At 26.5% G+C, this 23,025-nt stretch overlaps 3 protein-coding genes across 3 annotated transcripts; 1 reads left to right on the top strand and 2 right to left on the bottom strand.

Moving 5' to 3' along the window:
• Window positions 1-1,678: 1,678 nt before the first annotated feature.
• OCT59_012518 (uncharacterized protein) lies at window positions 1,679-2,078 on the top strand (the record flags this gene model as incomplete). The annotated part of the gene is made up of 2 exons (XM_066134531.1): window positions 1,679-1,769; window positions 1,855-2,078. 2 exons carry the CDS (start codon window positions 1,679-1,681, stop codon window positions 2,076-2,078), a joined length of 315 nt encoding a protein of 104 aa, XP_065989789.1.
• Window positions 2,079-11,720: 9,642 nt separating this feature from the next.
• Window positions 11,721-12,772, bottom strand: OCT59_012519 (uncharacterized protein; the record flags this gene model as incomplete). Its single annotated transcript, XM_066134532.1, has 2 exons — window positions 11,721-11,728; window positions 11,815-12,772. 2 exons carry the CDS (start codon window positions 12,770-12,772, stop codon window positions 11,721-11,723), a joined length of 966 nt encoding a protein of 321 aa, XP_065989790.1.
• Window positions 12,773-17,463: 4,691 nt separating this feature from the next.
• On the bottom strand, window positions 17,464-19,585 carry OCT59_012520 (uncharacterized protein; the record flags this gene model as incomplete). Its single annotated transcript, XM_066134535.1, has 1 exon — window positions 17,464-19,585. The coding sequence occupies one exon, from the start codon at window positions 19,583-19,585 to the stop codon at window positions 17,492-17,494; it is 2,094 nt and encodes a 697-aa protein (XP_065989791.1). The 3' UTR covers window positions 17,464-17,491.
• Between the last annotated feature and the right edge of the window lie 3,440 nt (window positions 19,586-23,025).

Below are 23,025 nucleotides of genomic sequence, written 5' to 3' on the forward strand. Positions count from 1 at the left end.
CCAAAGTGGAGATATTACGCTCTAAATTAAAAAAATAGAAAAGAGAGTTAATATCATCAACAAAAATGCAATCTTCTCTAAGCACTACACCTACATTCATGAAAATTAATATTCAAGTGGTTTCAACCTGCCTGAACAACTTTCAATTAATAAATAAAGTTGATTTCATTTGTCCAAAGTGGAGATATTACGCTCTAAATTAAAAAATAGAAAAGAGAGTTAATATCATCAACAAAAATGCAATTTTCTCTAAGAACTACACCTACATTCATGAAAATTAATATTCAAGTGGTTTCAACCTGCCTGAACAACTTTCAATTAATAAATGAAGTTGATTTCATTTGTCCAAAGTGGAGATATTACACTCTAAATTAAAAAAAAATAGAAAAGAGAGTTAATATTATCAAGAAAAATGCAATCTTCTTTAAGCACTACATCTACATTCATGAAAATTAATATTCAAGTGGTTTCAACCTGCCTGAACAACTTTCAATTAATAAATGAAGTTGATTTCATTTGTCCAAAGTGGAGATATTATGTTCTAAATTAAAAAATAGAAAAGAGAGTTAATATCATCAACAAAAATGCAATCTTCTCTAAGCACTACACCTACATTCATGAAAATTAATATTCAAGTGGTTTTAACCTGCCTGAACAACTTTTAATTAATAAATAAAGTTAATTTCATTTGTCCAAAGTGAAGATTATAATGTATTTGGAAAAGAAGTTTAATTTAAAAAAATTTTATATAAAAAAAATGTAATATGAAAATTAAGAACTGAGTTGACAAAAATTTGAAATAACATGAATTTTAAATTAATTCTTTCATTAATTATAAATTCAAGTAGTTTAAAATAAAAATAGTAAGAAAAAATATTTTTTATGAAATATCACATTATTTTCTAAAAGAAAGTCTTATAAATTTAATTTGTAATTATGTAATATCCAAATATTTAATCTTACAAATAGAAAAAAAATGTAAAAAAAATTTATGATGTTTTATAAAAAAAGAAAAAATTTTAAATTTTTGAAAAAAAATTTCGTCTAACACTTTTTAATTGATTATCACAAGATCTGCATGATCATCTACACGTTTTAATTTTTTTAACGAAAAAAAGAAATATATTTGAATATTTTATTTCTTTGTAAATCAATAACGATCAACAAAATTAAATACAAATATAAAACTTATTGCTTGATGCCGCAAGTTAATATGTAGTAAAAGTGGCACAAAAATGAATATTTTGTAATTTTATTCTAATGATATCAAAGAAGCAATATTGCAATATTGCAATATTGCAATAACAACGTCTATAGCTATAGCTATAGCTATAGCAATAGCAATAGCAATAGCAATAGCAATAGCAATAGCAATAGCTATAGCTATAGCTATATAGCTATATAGCTATAGTATAAGATTCAACTACGAAGTTCACATGGTGCATTCCCAAAAAGATGAAAATCTGCATGAAGATCAGAGGACAAACTACAAATTAAGCGAAAAAGTGAATGAATAAGGAAGGTCATGCAGGATGATCACCACTTCAAAATCATACTATCGCCAATTAAATTTGTTATGCATTGGTGTAATAATTACAAATCGACAATCTCTTTAGAATTCACTTTCAAAGTATTTTATCCTTGAAATTTAATTATCTTTGAAAATTTAAATAAAAAAATGATTCGTGAAAATATAATAATAACAGTTAGAAAAAATCTTTGTTCACCAAAAGCTAGCGGAAGCGAAATATTCGATACCCATAATTCAGGTATTGTTATTTTGTTACTAGTATTATGATTTTATTTAGATGTATAAAGTTCAAATATACTTTTAATATAATTTTTTTCAACTAGAAACAAGAAATCGACAACATCAACCTTCCGTACAAGCTCAACCTACAGTTCAATTGGCTAATCAAATTAGTCAAAATAAAAGTAAAATATTTACTTATGGAAAACGGTCAATTTTAATTATAGTTATTGTTCAGTCGATTAGGAATATGTGGGATTTTACTGACCAATATTTCTATGAGACATCCAATGTTGAAATCAGTATTAGTAGCATTAATTCCTATTAGTCACCGCAATATTCCTAATGACCGAACTATAAGTCTATAACTATTTATTATAATTCTTGTATTCAAACATGTAAGAAATTATTCTTGATGTGATGCTCAAATTAATTTTTATTGATTAATAACTAATATCTTTAAATTTAAGTTATTTGTACAGTATATCGTTGCATAATACATTAATTTAACTACTCTTTCTCTAAATATTAATATTTATTTATATGTATTGGTAACTTCTACTTCTAACTTCTGATTAAGAACCTTTACTCTTTAATAAATCAATTATTTCTATAATCAAAATAAATTATGGCAGAAAATGTGTAGTATTTCACGTTAACCAATATAAATACAACACCGTACAATAACTGATATTTACAGATCATGCTCAATATTCAATATTGTACGCAAATAAATATCAATATTGTACGCAAATAAGCTATTAATATCAGTATTGTACGATAATTACGATAATGAAAATATCGGTCAAGTAAAATCAACATGATCCTATAAGGCCGTGCGAGATAATATAAAATTAAAAGGTATAATATGTTAAGCACTTTTTGGAATTTCTAGCACTGCTCATATCGTACAAGTTATTATTGTATCTTGACAAATACGTAAATACACTTATTTATGGTGGGCTCAACAAGGGTGGCTGAACTTATTTATCTATTTTTAAAACTTTTATCTTTGTCATTATCATACTAATATATTGTTAAAGCAAAAGTTCGGCACTAGCCAAAGAATTCTCGATGCATATTTATTATCCCATGATTCCTAATAGTATTAACATTCTTACGGTTGATTGATTATTTAAAAAGATGGATAAAAAAGCCTATCAATATTGGTTAAAAAAATAATGGTGTAAAATGGAGCCGAATTCCTGATTGCCGATCATCCGGACTCGGTTTAATCGCAAAAAATCCCCGGAATTCCACGACGATCTACGCCTGAGCCGGGTCCAGATCACGTTGCGGCTAATTATTTTTCGTTTAACTCCCTTACAATAAAAAATCCACCCCAGCCAAATGATCGGCATAGTTTCTAAGCTAAGTGGGCGTGCACTACATCCTAGCTTATAAACTGCCCATGGGCCAGATTAGCCCACGAGATCTGATTGGTCCAAACAACTTACCAACATTTAATTACAAATAAGGCAATTTTATAACTTTTGACCGGATATTTACTTATAAACTCATGGTCAAGGATTGCATTAATGTACATTTTGTACCACCTTGTAACTATAAAAAAGGCAAAAAAATTTTCAAGGTTACACATTAATTTGGCCAGAATTAAGATAATTTCGCCCAGCAAAATTTGGCCGGAATTATAAAACGGACATAAATGTCCGTTTGCAAATTTGGCCAGAATTATAAAAACGGACATAATTTGGCCGGAATTATAAAAACGGACATTAATGTCCGTTTTTGTAAATTTGGTCAGCATTATAAATGCAAATATTATAAATTGCATCAATTTATCATAATCCAGTGATCATAGAAAAAATAAATTATAACTTGTTAGCTTTGTCTCATCAAGACATGTTAAATTGTTAAATTGTGATTTCTATCATCAATAGATGGAAAGTTATTGGCATTTGGAAATATTTAAGAATTCAAAAAAATTCTTTTCAAACAATGTAAATATCTTATTATTTATTAATCCTAAAGGTATAAAACTCCTACCATTTAATACATCTCAATACAATCCAACAAGCTGTGTATTATTTTTTTACAATTACTTGATAACAAGTTAATGCAATTTAACTTTTAGCAATTTGGTATATTTTAACCAAAAAAAAATTTTTTTATTGTAAATTTAAGTTATTTAACATTTAAAAAATGATTTTTTGTTTTTACTTTTTACTATTAAATACAAATTATTTCAAAAATGCAGAAAATTAAATCTTTTAATTATTATTTAAAAATTATGCTATTAAATAAAACATTAATTTTTTTGTTTTTTATTTACTTTTTTATTAGATCTAAAAATTGTCAGAAATTTAAATCCTTCAATTATTAATACATTACATATTTATGGAAGTTAAATAAACATACTTATTTAATGTAATTTAGCAATTAACATTGATTAATTTTGATTTTATTAATTTTTTTTTATTTGATGATTTTGATCCAAATTATTTCAAAAATTAATAGAAAATTAAATGATTTGGCTCTTTTAATTATTAATACATTACATATTTATGGAAGTTAAATAAATATACTTATTTATTAATCTATTTAATGTAATTTAGCAATTAACATTTTATTTTATTTTTTTATTGATCCAAATTATTTAAAAATTAATAGAAAATTAAATGATTTATTTGGCTCTTTTAATTATTAATATATTATATATTTATAGAAGTTAAATAAACATACTTATTTAATCTATTTAATGTAATTTAGCAATTAACATTGATTTTATTTTAATTTTATTTTATTTTTTTATTTGATCTAAATTATTTAAAATTTGATAGAAAATTAAAGGATTTGATTCTTAATTATTAGTACATTATATATTTATGGAAGTTAGATAAACATACCTATTTAATAATGGAATTTAATATTTAAAATTATTTTATTAATATAAAACTTAATTTTTGTTTTGTTTTTATTTACAGTATTTTTTTATTTTTTTATTTTTATTTATTTTTTATTAGATACAAATTATTTTAAATATTGTTAGAAATTGGATCAACAAAATCATTTATTAAAAAAATTTGGATTTGCAAATATTGGAGTAAATGTTTATCAGTACATTTCGCAAATCCAAATTTTTATTTTTATTTTTATTTAACAGTAATAGTTAGCGAATACAAATTTTATAAACATATCAAAAATAATGAAAAAGTAAAATAAAAAAATGAACTAAACTATCAGAAGAATCTACTTCGACGGTGGGGCAATTAAACACGAAACTATTAAAGATATAACCAACTACACCTAAAAACCATTTCTTTAATTAACCCACTACCTCCCATACACTAGCCGAAACTTGGTAAGTTGAAGCCCGCCCTGCAGAAGAAAGTAAAATTGACCTTATAAAATTATATAAATCAAACTACTAAAATCTACGATGGCGCTACGAAGTAAGATTAGTATAAAATTCTATTATATTTTTGCCAAAATAAATATAATTCCTAACACTATCTAAAGAATCATAATGAATAATAGTATTATTACTAGAATTATTACTAGGTAATGAACGAACGCTTTTGAATTCTAATTTTTTCTTTCTTGTTAACCCCATAGAACGTTCAAATTCCTTCAAATGCGAACACCTTGGAATCCAAATTTCTTCAAATATTTCATTAAAAATAAACTGCCTCATTTGAACTAAAACATCTACAACGTTTTTCTTTGTTGTCCAAGAACTCAACAATTCTGAAAGTGACATAGGTATAATTCCTTTAATAAGATCGATAAAAGTAAATACGTTAGGATCATAAGATATATCCCATATATCAAGCGCCATGAGAGCATTGAAATCTTGTATATTATCATTATATTCTAATATCCAAGTCAAGAGATGATTAATAGTTTTATCTCTAATATTGTGAATGATATCATAATGACCACTACACATCCATACGTGAGTAAAGGTTTCGTCATGTAATCCACATATAGGGCACATCCATCCATCATATAAGTCAAGCAAGGATTTCTTCATCTGTTCAATTGTAGGAATTTCTTCAATTAACAAGTGAACTTTTTGAGCTTTCGTTTTAGAAGAAGAAACAGAAGTTTCATTGTTATTTATATCACAATTTAAACAATTAAATGTGGATGTCCAGTCAACTTCTAATGTGCGATATTTAGAATTTCTATTCAAATTAATAAATTTCTCTAAACCTTTATAGTTGCATATGTTTTTCAAAAATGAGCGCAGCTTATTTTCAATAATAATTCCGTTCCAACAAGGAAGAACTTTCATCATACAAGCATCCTGTCTAAAAACTATATAGCGATCTTGATCAGTATGCGCAATTTTCGCTAAATTATCTACATAATTATTGCCCATATCATCACCATGAGCAACAACCTTAAACATTTCCACATGCAGGTTCAATGTTAATATGATTCTACATAAAATAGCCCATAAGAAATTATTATTAGCCTTAAAGTATTCACGTGAAGTTTGAGAAAATCTTGATTTCTTTAAATTTTCAAATTGAGTAATTACGTTAAGCGAATCTGTATTAATTCTAACTTTACTATTTTTTGGAACAACGCTTAATGCTAAAAGAACAGCTAATAATTCTCCTCTATACGCAGAAGGCCATTTATCAATAGTAAAATAAAATTCGACATGAGGTATATCAAATAAATCACTAATCTGAGCAAACGCGCAACTGATACTACACTGCTCAGTACCTAAATCTATTAAAGATCCATCAGTGTAAAATTCAAAAATATAATAATTGTTGTTATCAAAAGGAGCTAATGTTCGTTGTATAACTAACAAGTCATTTCTTGAAGTCGAAGAATTTAATAAATCCAAAATTATATTATCTTGCAATTGTGAAGAAATCACGTGATTTTGCGTTAACGCTTGATGTATAATATCATATTTCTTTTTTGCAAAATCAAAAATGTCAAAAATATTAAATTCTATTAAGTTAGTAAGTTGACTAGGCGCAAATTGAGAATCTGTTAACAATGGTACTAAACATTCCCAGTCAGCAGAAAACGTACAAGGTGATCGTGTTGATAATGATGCATTAGCAGCACATCCATATTCCATACATTGATATATATAAGTATGTGTATCAGTACATCTAATCATATCAATATGAAAATGTTTAATAATAGGTCGTTGTGTTTCATCTAGACCTTGAATTTTACCAATAACTACAGAGTTAAATTGTGAATTATAAACTGCTATTAAAGATCTATTCTTTTTAGTAATATCATATGATCGAGTCTCTTCCACATTATCAACACGAGTGCCAAATAATTGTTTTATATTATGATTCAAATGAACACCATCTGAAGTAAGTAAATTTCTAATATCTGAATACCATTTTGTTTCTTTCCGTTGTGAAAAAATAGGAATATAAGCCTTAATAAGAATTTCTTTCCATAATAATAAACGAGATTTATCACCTGAAATAATTTGATCTAAAAATAAAATATTCTTTTCACGAAGTCTCTTCCTATGTTTAGAATAATATGCATTATCTACCACGTCTTCCAAAGGAATTTTACCTCCTTTAATTAATGGAAAAGTATTATCATCTAAAGTTTTTAACGAAATATTATTATCATAGCATAATAAAAGCATATTAAGAATATAATTATTTTTTCGTGTATGCGGAACACGATTATAAGGAAGTTTTTCTAGCAATGGACGCGATGTCCATAGTTGATCCTGTAAGGATTTTAAACGAATTTCAGTAACTTTTCCTAATAGACCATTGTTGTTAAGTTGAATACAAAAATCCGTAATTTTGGCTTGAAGTTGATTATCATAAAAATCTCTATATCCATATATGTAGGGATTATCAAGTATAGCGTTAGGCGCAGAGCGAGCAAATTTCAGTTTGTTTTTAAACATCCTTCGAAAAGGAATAATTAAAGCTTCTGTCTGAGTTTTTGATAAAGCCATAACTTGAGACCAGTATTCAACTCTAGGAACGATAATTCTATTAAATATATATAAAATATGTTTATCAGTAATCTTCTTTTTATACATAAGATTAACTAAATGGTCTATTTCATTCTTGATCTTGAACATTAAATAATTTCCATCATGTTCAATATTAAAATACACTCCCAGGATACGCATAGGTTCGTGTGGATGTTTGGCTTTAATATTAATTACTTTACGACCAAACTTGATTGAAATTTTATCATTGTAATTATGAGAGTATTTACGCTTCTCAGTAGTAGTCCTCATCATAAGCTCAGATTTTTCTTTGTTGATTTGAATATCGTTAAGACGATAAAATGTATCAGCGATGTATAACATCTTTTCCAATTTTGATTTTTCATCAGTAATCCATTGAGTATTATCCATATACGCCATAATGGAGACATTTTGTTGATTAATAACACCTTCTTCTTGAACAACTGATTTTGATATGCAAGAAATATTATATCCTAATTGTTGTTTATCAATTTCTGCTAAAAGAGGATCGTAATAAATACACCAAAGCAACGGTGAAATTACTTCTCCTTGATCAATTCCTGTAAGAACATCATAAGGTGCAGTTTTTCCATATGCAGTGATTACTTGATTTTTTCTATCTTTAAAAGTTCTAAAATGAGGGATGAAAAATCGTTAGGAATTTTAATTCTATCCATTGCTTTTTTGAGTTGAAAGATGTTCACACGATCATAAGCCTTTTCCATATCCTGAGAGAGTATCCATAATTCATTATTATTATCGATTGAATCTTGAATAACTTCGTTCATAATCCTTATCGGTTCAAATGTTGATTGTTTAGGCAGACCAGCGAATTGGTTTGCCTTTAATACATTATTATCTTTCAAAATAATTGCTAAACGACGATTTAGCAAGGAAATGAGTGCTTTTCGAGTGGTTTCTAAAAGAGTAATAGGGCGAGAGTTTGATAATTCACAATTAAAAGGTTTAGGTTTAGCAATAGGAAAGACCGTCGCTTCTTTCCATTGTTTTGGTAAATATCCCAATTCTATAATCTTACAAATCAAATAATATAAAATATGATTACAATCATCACTTAAATGTTTCAACATTTCATTCGACACGCCAGAAGGTCCTGTTGCTTTTCCATTAGATAATTGTCGAATAATATCTAACCATTCATCAAAAGATGGAGCGTCCATAATGCTAGAATATATATTTTCGTTAACATGAGGCTGTGGTTTATATTGATCTTTCCATCTGCCTTGTATTGGTTTCTTTCTATTAACAGAGCCTGCTACAGTTTGAAAATGATGATTTGTTTCTTCCATCACCTGATACTCATCTGTAATTAAAACTTCATTACCATTATGATCTTTCTTATAAATTTTTTCAATTGAAATAGAAACCATTTCTTTTTCTGTAATAGATTGAATCATTCTCCCTTGATCATCTTTATAATTATCACATCGCTTCTTGATGTTAGAGATAATTTGTTCTTGTTCCATAATGTTAAGTTCAAGTTTAAAAACAATTCTCAATTGTTTCCTGATTTCATTAAGTTCGTCAAGATATCTATGGAACTGATCATTATCTAAGAAATTAAAAATATTATCAGACGTAACTAACTCATACTTGTCTTTTAATTTAATTATCGCGTTTTGATAATTAATCCATTTGTCGATCATTTCCTGATTCAGATAGTTTCTTAATCCTGTGATACATGAGCGAATTTCTTGAATACGATTAATGATATATCTTAAATCAAAGTAAACTGACAACTTTTTCTCAGGAGCACATTTGAATTTCCGTTTAATAATCTTTTTGTTTCTAATATTTTTGTTAGCAGATTTCATTATAAGTTGTCTAAGAGAATCCCACACATGATCAATATGTTTTCTTTTCGTGATCACTCGATCTTTTAATTTTATTCTTTCAATTTCATGATCCAAACCAGCACGGAAATTATCCCATGTAAATTCATCATCATCCTGATCCATTTCATCATATAAAAACACAGTACGAGTTAGTTTCTTTTTATTTTTGTTAATCTTAGGTAATGTTTTTCTGATAAACAATTGTGTATCAAGTGATAAAGTGACAGTATTATGATCCGTAGTAAAATGATCATTTTCTATTACAGTACTATTCAAACTTTGTCCAAGTATCGGTAATGAAGCCCAAATATAATCAATTCGTGATTTTTCATTTGAATTATTTGGCGGAATATAAGTATATATATTTTCGTCATCTTCATTAAATATTGGAATTGTATCTAGGAGGTGTCTGTTTTCTAGCATTTTGAACAATTTGAAATACCATCTATTATTAACAAATGCCATCAAATATTTTCTATAATTAATATTGAAATCACCCATAATGATTATTTCCATATTCTTGTTTTTCGCGTCATCGATAATATATTCGATATATTGATATAATTCCTCAATTTATGTTCTTTCTTTTTTGTTAGCATTAATGTACACCTGAATTAATCTAACGTTTTTCTTTTGACTAAAATTTAAGTCTAAATATATAACACGGCCTTTATGACCAACTGCTTTATGAACAAATATATCGTATTTATCGCTAACGATAATTCCTACGCCTTGACCTTTACCCCCTTGTTGTGAATAATCAAAATAACCATGGAAACCAAATTGTTGTTGCCATATTTTCGATTGTCTAAAAAAAAGATTAGTCTCGGCTAATCCATATATGTCAATATCATTATTTTTCATCGCATCTAATGTAAAAATTAATTTATCTTTACTAAGGGTACGAATATTCGTAGTAGCTATTTTCGTTATTGAAGAATTTTTTAAAGAATTTTTTGTAATAATTGGGTTGTTATTTTCTATTTGGGGGAAATTTTTTTGTTGTTGTTGAGAAGAAGAAGGGAGAAAATTATTATAATTGTTCATCATAAAAAATAATTAAACAGCAGAATCATCAAAAACTTCATCATTATCCCCCAATAATGATGAAGCTGAAGGGCCGCCAGCTAACATGTTGTAAAGTGATGAAAGTAAGGATTTAGTTTCCTTGTGGTTTTCTTGTATTTGTTTTTGTTGTGCAACAATACTTTGGATATTTTGATCAGATTTCTGAAATTGTTGTGATTGAAGAATGGATTTTTTTGCTAGTTCATCTTCATCTTCACTTGATTCAGAGTCACTTTTACAGCGTTTTTTCGCTGCTTTTACTTCTGCACCAGAAACAGAATGTTGATTTTTCTTTTTCGTACTAGTTGGGACTGGATGCGCTTTATCACATTTAAGCGCTTGTTGTGCAGTAACAACTTCACTAATTTGCTTGCCAGTGTCACCAATGAGTGATTCCATTTTAAGCATTTTGTCTTCCACCTTTCTTATAGTGGCAATAATTTGTTCCTTGAATTTTAAAAACATCGGATGATTATTGAAATCTTCACTATCGTCATCATCATTGTCATGATTGCTGCGAGCTTTTCCTTGATCACGTGATCCAGATGGAATATTATTATTAGATTTAGAACTATTTCTGGGCTTTTGTTTAGATTTAGCCGCATCTGCATACGACTTTTTCAAATTTTTCCAATTATCAGCGCCACTAACAAAACGTTTAGATTGAGATTTGTTAATATCTTTGTTAGTACAGTCTTTGGCCATATGAGTGGGATTACCGCAAATATTACAAATGCGATCTTCCTCTTTACTCCAGTATAATTGTCGAGTGCCTGCGTCACCCTTTTTGAATTCAATTTTCATTTGTCTGGCTGCCACCAAATCATCTTGTGAAGAAAAATGAATGTAAGCGTAGCGACATCTTTGATATTTACCTCGAATCATAACAGCTGGGATGAAACAAGTTTTCCCTTTACATTGTGTCATGACTTCCTTAAGATCATAACCACTAGTTTGATAATGTAACCCTGATAATCTTAACGAGAATTGCTTCCTTTTCTCACGTTCCTCCTTGCTCAATAACAGGGGTAAAACTCTAACTATGTCTTTATTAATATGATAGCTCCATTGTTCATGGAAATAATCAATAGAATTAGCATCCTTATACGTAATGAAAGCAACTTGGTAAAGACCAGCACCTCGTGTATAAATTTTTTCAATTTCGCCAAGATCTTCAAAGGACTCACGAATTTTGCGTACCTGCCTATACGCAGAAATGTCGATTACTTGAATTGTACGACTATTGGAATTTTGTGACGTATCACTATTCTTATCATTTGTAGCAGGCACCTTCTCAGGCTTCAATGGGGTAGGTTGAAGTTTCACATTAAACACTTCACCTGAATCACCTTCTTTTTGCTCCTGAATAATAATTTCCATTTTAAGAAATTGGTCAAATTTTTCTTTATCCAAAAACGATACCTTTGCCCCTTGTTTACTAAGTTGAACGATAGGTAATTGTGTGTTGTATTGGATATTATACGTCTTCAAAGCCTTTTTAATTTTAGTAAGTTTTGTAGTTTTTCCCCCAAGAAGTTCACCATAAGGGACGATTGCAATGTGCTCCTTAACCTTTTCAATAGTAATGATCGACGGGTCTTTGTTTGAATTACTAGGATCGACATCCATGGGCTGGGACCCTTGATCGGCTTGCAGATTAATCTTATCCTGATTAGGCAAAACAACAGATTGTTGTTGATCCTTATGAGGAGTTGAAGGAATTTCTTTGTTAAGGGTCGGAATTTTATTGGTTCCATTTACGTTGTTTACAATATTCTGCGGAGGTAAGGGAGGGTCACGTGACAAATCTTTCGCGACCACCTTGGACTTTTCAGTAGCTTTCCCTTTGTCTATACCAGAAGGAGTTTTGGAGTTTGGGCCATAAGTATCTTGAACAATATTTTTTTCCATATCCATAGCACGTTCAGTTTCCATGGCCTCTGTTATTTTTTTATCAGAAGTTGGTTGCGGCTTCTTTTGATACGTTTTCCAAATACTCTCGTGATGAGAAGCATTTTCCTTCGGTGCACTGAAGGTGAACTGGTTTTCAGGACTAGTTGGCCTACTTCCACCGGCTTGGGAATTACGGCTTGAGCTACGTGTTTGTCTACCACCTCTACCACCTCGTTTAGCGTTTCCAGACATTTTCTATAAATTGTTAGATATTTACTGCGGATTTTAAGCGTTTTTAACAATTTGTAAGAAAGAGAGTTTTTTTTTTAGTCCCGCAAATCCAAATTTTTAAAACAATAAAAAGATATTATTGGGCGTTTTTTATAAAACTAGTAACGATTTTGTTGATCATTTGTTGATCATTTATTTTAAATTTATTATAAATTTTGTCACGAGATTTTCTATGGAAATCATTTCTCAATTTGTTATTAAAACACCTGCTGAATTGCCTCGAAATTGAAAATCATTTCCCTTTTTATAAAAAAATTTCCTTTTTGGTAAAAAACTCTCAGATTAATCTTATATAACTTTATGTAAATGTCAATGACAATGTCAATGTCAGTGACAATGTCAATGTCAATGTCAATGTCAGTGACAATGTCAATGTCAATGTCAATGTCAATGTCAATGTCAATGTCAATGACAATGAAAAAAACTTCTAATGCCAACTTTTCGCAAAAACTCTTCCTGTGCCACTAAAAGTCCCTTTAAATTGTTGCATCATTCAATATTTGCATAATTTCATTTTTTTTTGTTGATCATTAAAATTTCATAAAATATTGCAAAAAAATAAAAAAATTGTAAAAAAAACGTTTCAGCGTTTTTTCATATAATATTATTAAAAAAAATGCCAAAAACTTTTTTTTTGCATTACTATTAAGAAAAAAACGTTTTAGCATTTTTCCATATAAAATTATAAAAAAAATAACACAAAAATGTTTTTTCTTCATTTTTTATTTTTTTAACAAAAAATGTCAAGACTGACGTCGTTTTTAATTAAAAAAAACCAATATTTTTTTGATTTTTAATCACAAAAACGTCAAGTCTGACGTTTTTAACTAAAAAAATCAATTTTTTTGATTTTTAATTACAAAATTGTCAAATCTAACGTAAAAAATAATTTTTTGAATCATAAAAATGTCAAATCTGACGTTTTTAATTAAAAAATCATTTTTTTTAATTTTTAATCACAAAAATGTCATGTCTGACGTTTTTAACTAAAAAAATCATTTTTTTTTTGATTTTTTAATTAAAAAACGTCAAGTCTGACGTTTTTTAACTAAAAAAGTCATTTTTTTGATTTTTTAATTACAAAAACGTCAAGTCTGACGTTTTTTAACTAAAAAAGTCATTTTTTTGATTTTTTAATTACAAAAACGTCAAGTCTGACGTTTTTTAACTAAAAAAGTCATTTTTTTGATTTTTTAATTACAAAAACGTCAAGTCTGACGTTTTATAACTAAAAAAGTCATTTTTTTGATTTTTTAATTACAAAAATGTCAAGTCTGACGTTTTTTAACTAAAAAAGTCATTTTTTTGATTTTTTAATTACAAAAATGTCAAATCTGACGTTTTTAATTAAAAAAATCATTTTTTTTATTTTTAATCACAAAAATGTCATGTCTGACGTTTTTTAACTAAAAAAGTCATTTTTTTTTTATTTTTTAATTACAAAAACGTCAAGTCTGACGTTTTTTAACTGAAAAAGTCATTTTTTTTTATTTTTTAATTACAAAAACGTCAAGTCTGACGTTTTTTAACTGAAAAAGTCATTTTTTTTTTATTTTTTAATTACAAAAACGTCAAGCCAGACGTTTTTTAACTAAAAAAGTCATTTTTTTGTTTATTTAATTACAAAAACGTCAAGTCTGACGTTTTTAATAAAAAAATCAATTTTTTTTATATTTAATTATAAAAACGTTTGATGACCCGACCCAAAATTTTCGAGTCAATCTGACAGTATAATGATTATAACTCACTAATAATTACCAAGTTACTCTAGTTTTTAATGAATGATTTTGTTGATCCAATTTCTAACAATATTTAAAATAATTTGTATCTAATAAAAAATAAATAAAAATAAAAAAATAAAAAAATACTATAAATAAAAACAAAACAAAAATTAAGTATTAATAAAATAATTTAAATATTAAATTCCATTAAATAGATATGTTTATTCAACTTCTATAGATATAATAATATACTAATAATTAAAAGAATCAAATCATTTAATTTTCTAATAATATTTAAAATAAATTATATTTAATTAAAAAAAAGAATAAAACTAAAATAAAATCAATGGCCTATTAATAAAATAATTTTTCAATTGCTAAATTGCATATGTAATGTACTAATAATTAAAAAATCTAATTTTTTGACAATTTTTAAAATAATTTGTATCTAATAATAAAAAAAATATTTTAATTAATAAAATAATTTTAAATACCAAATTACATTAAATACCAATATGTTTATGTAACTTTCACATATATTTAATTTACTACTAAATACTAGATAGGTATATTTATATATGTAATTTCCACATATATTTAATATACTAATAATTGAAAGATCCAATTTTTTGGCAATTTTAAAAATAAAAAAACCAAAAGTCAATATTTTTTCAATAAACCAATTTTTTAAATGCCAAATAACATTAAATAAAATAGTATATTTATTATCTACAAAGATAGTATATAATGAATTGGATAATTAAATAATTTATTTATATATTCTTAATGTAATATATATATATTATATTAAAGTAAACTTCTATAAATAGCATGTGATGTATTATTTTATAACAATTAGAATAATAAATTAAATTATTAATTAATTATATCAATTATAAATTTTTGTAAATTTTCTTTACAAAATTTTCGTATAATATTTATAAAACACAATGTTCATATAACTTTTATATATTAAATAAATAATAAAACAATATCTAGTATTCTGATTTAAAAAAAAACAAATGTCTATTATCTGATTAAATATTTACATTAAATTGCTGAAAGCTAAACTGCTTTAGCTTGAAATCAAGTAATTACAAATAGAAAGATAAAATATATATAGCTTGTTGGATTGTTTTTTTGAGATATTTTAAATGGTAGCAGTTTTATACCTTTAGGATTAATAAATAAATAATAAAATATTAACATTTTCTTGAAATAATTTTTAATATTTTTAAATATTTATAAATGCTAATAACTTTTATTTGTTGATAATAGAAATTCCACTATTTAGCATATTTTGATGAGACAAAGACAACAAAATATAATTTATTTATTTATGATTACTGAATAATTAGTTAAAATATTTACATTCATAATGCTGGCCAAATTTACAAAAACGGACATAAATGTCCGTTTTTATAATTCCGGCCAAATTTATGTCCGTTTTTATAATTCTGGCCAAATTTGCAAACGGACATTTATGTCCGTTTTATAATTCCGGCCAAATTTTGCTGGGCGAAATTATCTTAATTCTGGCCAAATTAATGTGTAACCTTGAAAAAATTTTGCCTTTTTTATAGTTACAAGGTGGTACAAAATGTACATTAATGCAATCCTTGACCATGAGTTTATAAGTAAATATCCGGTCAAAAGTTATAAATTTGCCTTATTTGTAATTAAATGTTGGTAAGTTGTTTGGACCAATCAGATCTCGTGGGCTAATCTGGCCCATGGGCAGTTTATAAGCTAGGATGTAGTGCACGCCCACTTAGATTAGAAACTATGCCGATCATTTGGCTGGGGTGAAAAAATCTAACAATATTCAATATTAGAATAATGAGTCCATCATTACTTGCCTTATGGTTGAGAACCGTGAAGAAATAACTATTATTAATTCCACTTGAATTGTGTTATTAAATTATTAACCATTCAGTGTATTCAATACTATAATTAATGTAACTAGTTATATGACCTTTTTTTTAAAAAAAATAAATAGAAAGAAAGACTGGGAATGACTTGATATTTAACATGGCAAAATATATTCAAAACTATTAATTTATCCACGTCTGAAATCCCAATTTTAAAAACAAGAATCGCAAACAAAAATTTCAATATTTACTATGATATATTATTTACTTATTTAATGACTTTTTATATAATGAGACGTAAAATATTCTGGTAAATTCTGAGTATTATACCGAACACATGTAATATTTAATTTTAATCATAACTAATATTTTTTTACTTGATGAGTAAGTATACGCTAGAAGTTGCTAGAAACTACGAACATCTTTGTAATATAACTAATTTATCAAATTAATATTTTAATAATGGTCGATATTAAGTCATAGTAAAGTACGCTCTGTTATATATGACCTTTCTTTCTCTATTCTTGGTTGTCCATCTCCTTCTCTTTTTATCCTCTTCGTTATTCTTTCATTTTTGTTAAATGTAAGGTACAACCGACATGTATTAAAATCATACTTTTAACAGAATAAATCTAAAGTTCCTGTGTTTAATCCTTAGTTCTTTATTATTATTGTTATTATATTATTATTACTGTTATTATTTGTTATATTCCTGATCTATAGGTAAAATAGGAAAGTTTATTTTCAAAAATAATTTTTTTCTTATTTTAGTGCCACGGTGCAAAGTATTTGACTTTAGCGGAGCATAACTAAAAAACACAGTCTTCAAAAAAAGTTTCTAATTAATTTTTCTTAAATAAACCTCAATTATTATTTCCCAAATTCCCTATTTAATTATAAACTTGGTTGTAATCTTTTATGGTTTTCTTCTTTAATTCACAAGAAATCCATAACAACCTTTGTGATTATAGCGTGGTTATTTATTTTTTACGTTCCGGTTATTTATTAACTTGAACAAATATAAAAACTGCTTGATTTCTTTTAATCTTTATTTTTATTTAAATATTTCAAGTTCAAAAATTTAATAATTATACAATTTGTGGTATTACAGTGAATGTTTCTATAGTTTTAAAATGTTTTATCTTGTCGTTTTCAACTTCTAGTTCTACGTCTGTATTACTATCGCTATCTTCAGCGTTTATTTCTTCATTTAAATTGTTTACATTTGCCTCATTTATAATTTCTTCTCCTTTCTTATCCTCTTTATTTTCTTCTTTATTTTTGTCTTTAACACCCTCCTTAATTTCATTAACATCTTCTTTCTTAAATTCATCTTTAACATCCTCTTTCTTATCCTTATTTTCATCTTTAACTTCCTCATTCTCACCTTTAACATCTTCTTTCTCATCGTTATTTTCATCCTCAACTTCTTCCTTCTCACCTTTAACATCATCTTTCTTATCCTTATTTTCATCCTTAACTTCCTCATTCTCACCTTTAACTTCTTCTTTCTCATCATTTTCGTTCTTAACTTCTTCCTTCTCACCTTTAACTTCTTCTTTCTCATCCTTATTTTCATTCTTAATTTCTTCCGACTTTGTTTCATTCATTTCCGTTAAATTAGCAGATGCTGCTTCTTCAGATTTTACGTCTTTGTATTTTGCGACTAATTCATAAATCTTTTCTGGGATAAGATCAATTTCACTGCGATATAAGATCATGGTCATCATAACTTCACAAGGAGGTAATAAATTTTCAGGAATTTTTTCAAGAATATCATGAGGAAATTCAGCTTCAGGATTTTCAACGACACTCTTATACATTTTTTCAATTTGATAATGAGTGCAATAACCAAGATTAAGTTGTACGTCCATACGACCAGGACGAATACAAGCAGGATCAAGATGTTCAACATGATTTGTTGTCATAATAATTATATTTCCTTCGGCCAAAATATGACCATCCAAGCATCCCAAAAAAGTCGATAAACTAAATTCAGCAAATGCATCAATTTTAACTTTATTATCATCATCTGAATTATCATCACTTTTATCGAAAGATTTCATTAAAGATGATAACGAGGAATTAAATGAACCAGAATTACTTGTACGTTTATGAAGAACTTTTGATTGTGTATCAACATCTTCAAGTACAATAATTTGATTTCCTGGAACACCACTAAATGCAGCATTTAATTCATTATCATTTTTAATATCTTTAAGATTTAAATAATAAATATCACGAGATAATTGGGAAGAAATGGCATTTATTAAACTAGTTTTTCCAGTTCCTGGTTTACCATATAATAAAATACCACGTCTATAAGGTACTCCAATTCTTTCATAAAAACTTTTATCATTCGCAAATGTTTCCAATTCTTTTTTCAATAAATTTTCTTGTGATTCATTTAATGCAACACTATCTAACCCTCGAGAAGAAGATAATGTTTGAACGAAATTCCAACGATTTTTACTTCGTTCATATCTTGAACGTACTTTTGATTTTTTCAGAGTTTTTAAATAAGATCTTACAATTTCATTTAAAAATTCAGTTGTAACAGTAACATTTTCTTCCTCTGAAACTTCAACGGTTGTTAAAAAAATTGAAGGTTTCGATTGTTTACTTCTAGATATTGAACCACTACCTTCATCATCAACATTCTCTTGTCCGGGAATTTTATATGTAACAGAATATTTTTTTTCTTTATATTCAATTGTAATTCGATGATTTTTTTCTGGAAGAACGTTAATATTTGGAGGAGCGCAATCATCATCAACACCATCATTTTTGATAGTATCGACAGTCTGAATAACGAATGAACCATCATTTAATTCTTTTGTTTGTTGGGAAATTAACCAAGACAATGCTTCATAAAATACATTTGTATAAGAGTAACCATATTTTCCTTGAGTATAATATTCAATTTGCATTGTAACATTTTTTTTATTTCCCCATTTTCCCCATGGAGTTCCTGTATTTGAAAGAAATTGAACCAATGCAGGAATTGAAGTGGAAATTGTAGATGCTATAACAGTCGTTATAAACATATCAACCGCGATAATTCCAGTCAAATAAAATTCTAATTTTGATGGGAGATACGCCAAAAGAATTGTATTCAATTGCGTTTGAGTAAATAAAATAGTCAAAGGTTGAAAAATTTGGGAGTAATTAACTTTAGGCATGATTGATTTAATTTACTTTTGAAAAAAGTATAAAAAATTGGTAATTGATTGTTATAAAAATTTGAAAAAAAAAAATTTTTTTTAGAAAATTTTAATCTTTTTTAATTTGTGTTTATATATTTTTTTTTTTATGTTTTCAAACAAAATTTATTTTATTATTTTTTTTAAAAAAGTGCGATGTAAGCGATGTATATATGTGTGTTTATAAATAAATAAATATATTTATTTTTTATAAAATTATTCAAATTGAATGATCAATTTTTGAATGATCTAAAAGCCATGAAATTCTTCCTCCATTATTTATACGTTTCTTTAACTTTCCGCAGTCCATCTTTCGAAAAACAAAAATTAGATAAACTCCGGTAGTATTAATCGATGATCATTTATGGGTCTTTATATCCCCGTATGTAAATGATCGACACCATTAAAGATTCATTTGTCACTGCGGCTTTTGAGAATTGTGCATATCCGTAATTGATAAATATGGTAGGTCTAGCTTTTTACCGTTCGACTTGGTTGTTAGAAATACATTTTAATAGCTATTGTTCTTTGGTTCTAATTAATATTTCCAAATAAATACTTTTTAGATAACACTCAAAGTATTATATTCAAATTTGAAATAATTATATAAGGCAACATTCTCGTAATATTATATAAAACTAAGAAGTTTTCAATCGGATATTTGACAAAAAAGGCTGCATGGTTGTTTATTATGTGAATATCGGCTTGGCCATATTTGGGAAGCACATTTTGACAGTTTTAACAATTGCGGTAAATGACATGAAAAAATGACCAAATGATAGCGTCATTTTAGATTAATTCTGAGTCATTCCCGGACTTTTGATTTTAAAATCATGTGATTAATTCTGGATCATTCCCGAACTTTTTCAATTAAAATCATGTGATTAATTCTGGATCATTCCCGAACTTTTCAATTAAATCATGTAATTAATTCTGGATCATTCCCGAACTTTTCAATTAAATCATGTGATTAATTCTGGATCATTCTCGAACTTTTTCAATTAAAATCATGTGATAAGATGTCAACCAATCAAAATAAACAACTAAATGATTATGAGGCGAAGCACGAATATTAAACTCCGTGATAAATTACAGAGAATTTTTTCAATAAGATTTTTTTTTTGACGGATTATTTGTCAGAAAAATTATTTTTAAGAGGAGAGATTTTTTTTTTTTTGATACAATGAATTTTTTGAAAATTTTTTAATAGAAAAGTTTTTTTTTTGATGGATAATTTCATTAGAAAATTTTTTTGACAAGGGAGATTTTTTTTAATAGAGAATTTCGTTAAGAATTTTTTTTTAATAGGAGGGAATTTTTCTTGATAAAGAATTTCTTTTGAGAATTTTTTTTTTAATAGGTGAATGTATTTTTTGGCGGAGGATTTATCAGAGAATTTTTTTTAATAGGGGGTTTTGCTTTCGAGAGAATTTCATTAAAGAATTTTTCTTTAATAGGGAGATAAATAATTTTGCTGAGAATTTTTTTTTTTTGATAGAAATTTTATTATAGAATTTATTTTCTTAATAGGTAAGAAATTTTTTTTTTTTAATAATTTTTTTTTCCAATGGATATTATAAATAAATGATTTGTTAGTAGTATAAAAATGCGCATTCTGTCATGGTTTTCTCAATTTTATCTTAATCTTATTAATTAATTTTATTCTTAGTATTTGATTCAGTTTTTTTTTTCTAATAATTTCAGATTTTTAAAAATTTATTTTATGGTATTTTTTTTTTACTTTATTTAATAATTTTCTTTAATTTGGTATTTTTGATTTCATTTTTAACTTTAATTTTAGCATTTTTTTTTTAATGTTAATATTTTTTTAATTTTATTAAAAATTTTTTATAAATTTCATATTATATAATTATATAATATACATATGTATTTTAAACATATAATATGCATTAAGAAAAGTTTTTAAAATAAAGCTAACTATAAAAAAAGTATATAGCAAATGTATTTTTATTTATTTTAAAATTTATTTCCCTTTTTTTTGATTAGTGAAACTTAAAGACAAGTTTCTGGCAGTATAAAAATAATATTAACAATACTTCGCTATTGTATTTTATTACCTGGTTAAAAGATTTATTATAAATCGTCTGTATATCTGCAAATTAATTAAATTAATTCTAAATTGTAGAATTTATTATGCCAGAAAATGTCTAAAAAAGGCAGTAATTTCTGGCTGACATCATCTATCATATTAAGGAAAGATGTTGTATTTTTTAAGTTCGAAGTTTACTCTTGTACAAAATAAATTCTCTTATTTATTGTTGTAGTTTATTCTTAAAAGCTACCATTACAATACTTCAATTTGTGTGAATTTATGTGAATTTTTTGATACCAAAAATAAATCACATTGAAAGTAAACCTCTTATAAGCTCCTGAAAACAAAGAAAAATTATAAAAATCTGTATCCTTTGAATGAAATTATCTGTCGTAACTACATTAGAGGCGGAAAGTTTCAAAGGGTTGAAATAAATCAAAAGAAATAACTTCTCAAATGTATTCTTTATCAAAAGTATTATGATTGGTAACGCTAAAAATTTTAAATAATATTTTAACTGTTATAATTTCTATGATGATAATATTAATACGACTTTATTAAGTTTATTTAATAGCATCATTCCTTATTGATCTATAAATTATAATTACCCTTCATTCTTCTTTTATTTGATCGGTTTGTCTTATTTAAAAAATTTAATTGATTAAATTGGGTAGAAAAATTAACTTTATGCGAAAGACTATATACACGTATGTTTATTAACATATAAGATCACGCGTAATTTGAAATTTTGTGCTACATCAAAAGATAAAGGTTTATGGAAAGCAACACGTCGATCATTAAACCAAAAATTTAGCTAAAGGATTTCTCTGACAAAACTTTTTTTCTAACAATTTTACAACACTTAAAAACTAAATATTTGAACTCCTCGACATGTTTTACATGTAAAATGAGTAGAAACACCCGTTCTAAATCAAAGACTATGTCAAAAAACGCAGAAGCTGATATAATAGCAGGCTCATTTGCTACCAACGACTCTACTTCATAAGATACTACTGTTCAAAGACCTAATAAAATCAGAGCTACCCAAGCCACAAACCTATGGATAAAATAGATAATGGGTGCATTTACAAATTCATTTAGATCGGATTGAGCCGACGCCTCAATCCAACCCATATTTACAAATTACAAAATCGATTTGGATCGAATTGAGTTGATCAACCTGACTCATTTAGATCGGATTTTACTATTAAATTTCCAATCCAGGGTGTACCCCACGATTAAACATACCAGTACTACTATCCACCAACCTACCACCACATGTTACCCCCTATGACCCACCTATATAATTTTTTTTGATGAAAAATTTTTTTTTCATATTAAATTTTCTTTCATATTTCGTTTAATA

The sequence above is a fragment of the Rhizophagus irregularis genome, chromosome 2 (assembly GCF_026210795.1).
Source record: "Rhizophagus irregularis chromosome 2, complete sequence".
Taxonomy (NCBI): domain Eukaryota; kingdom Fungi; phylum Glomeromycota; class Glomeromycetes; order Glomerales; family Glomeraceae; genus Rhizophagus; species Rhizophagus irregularis.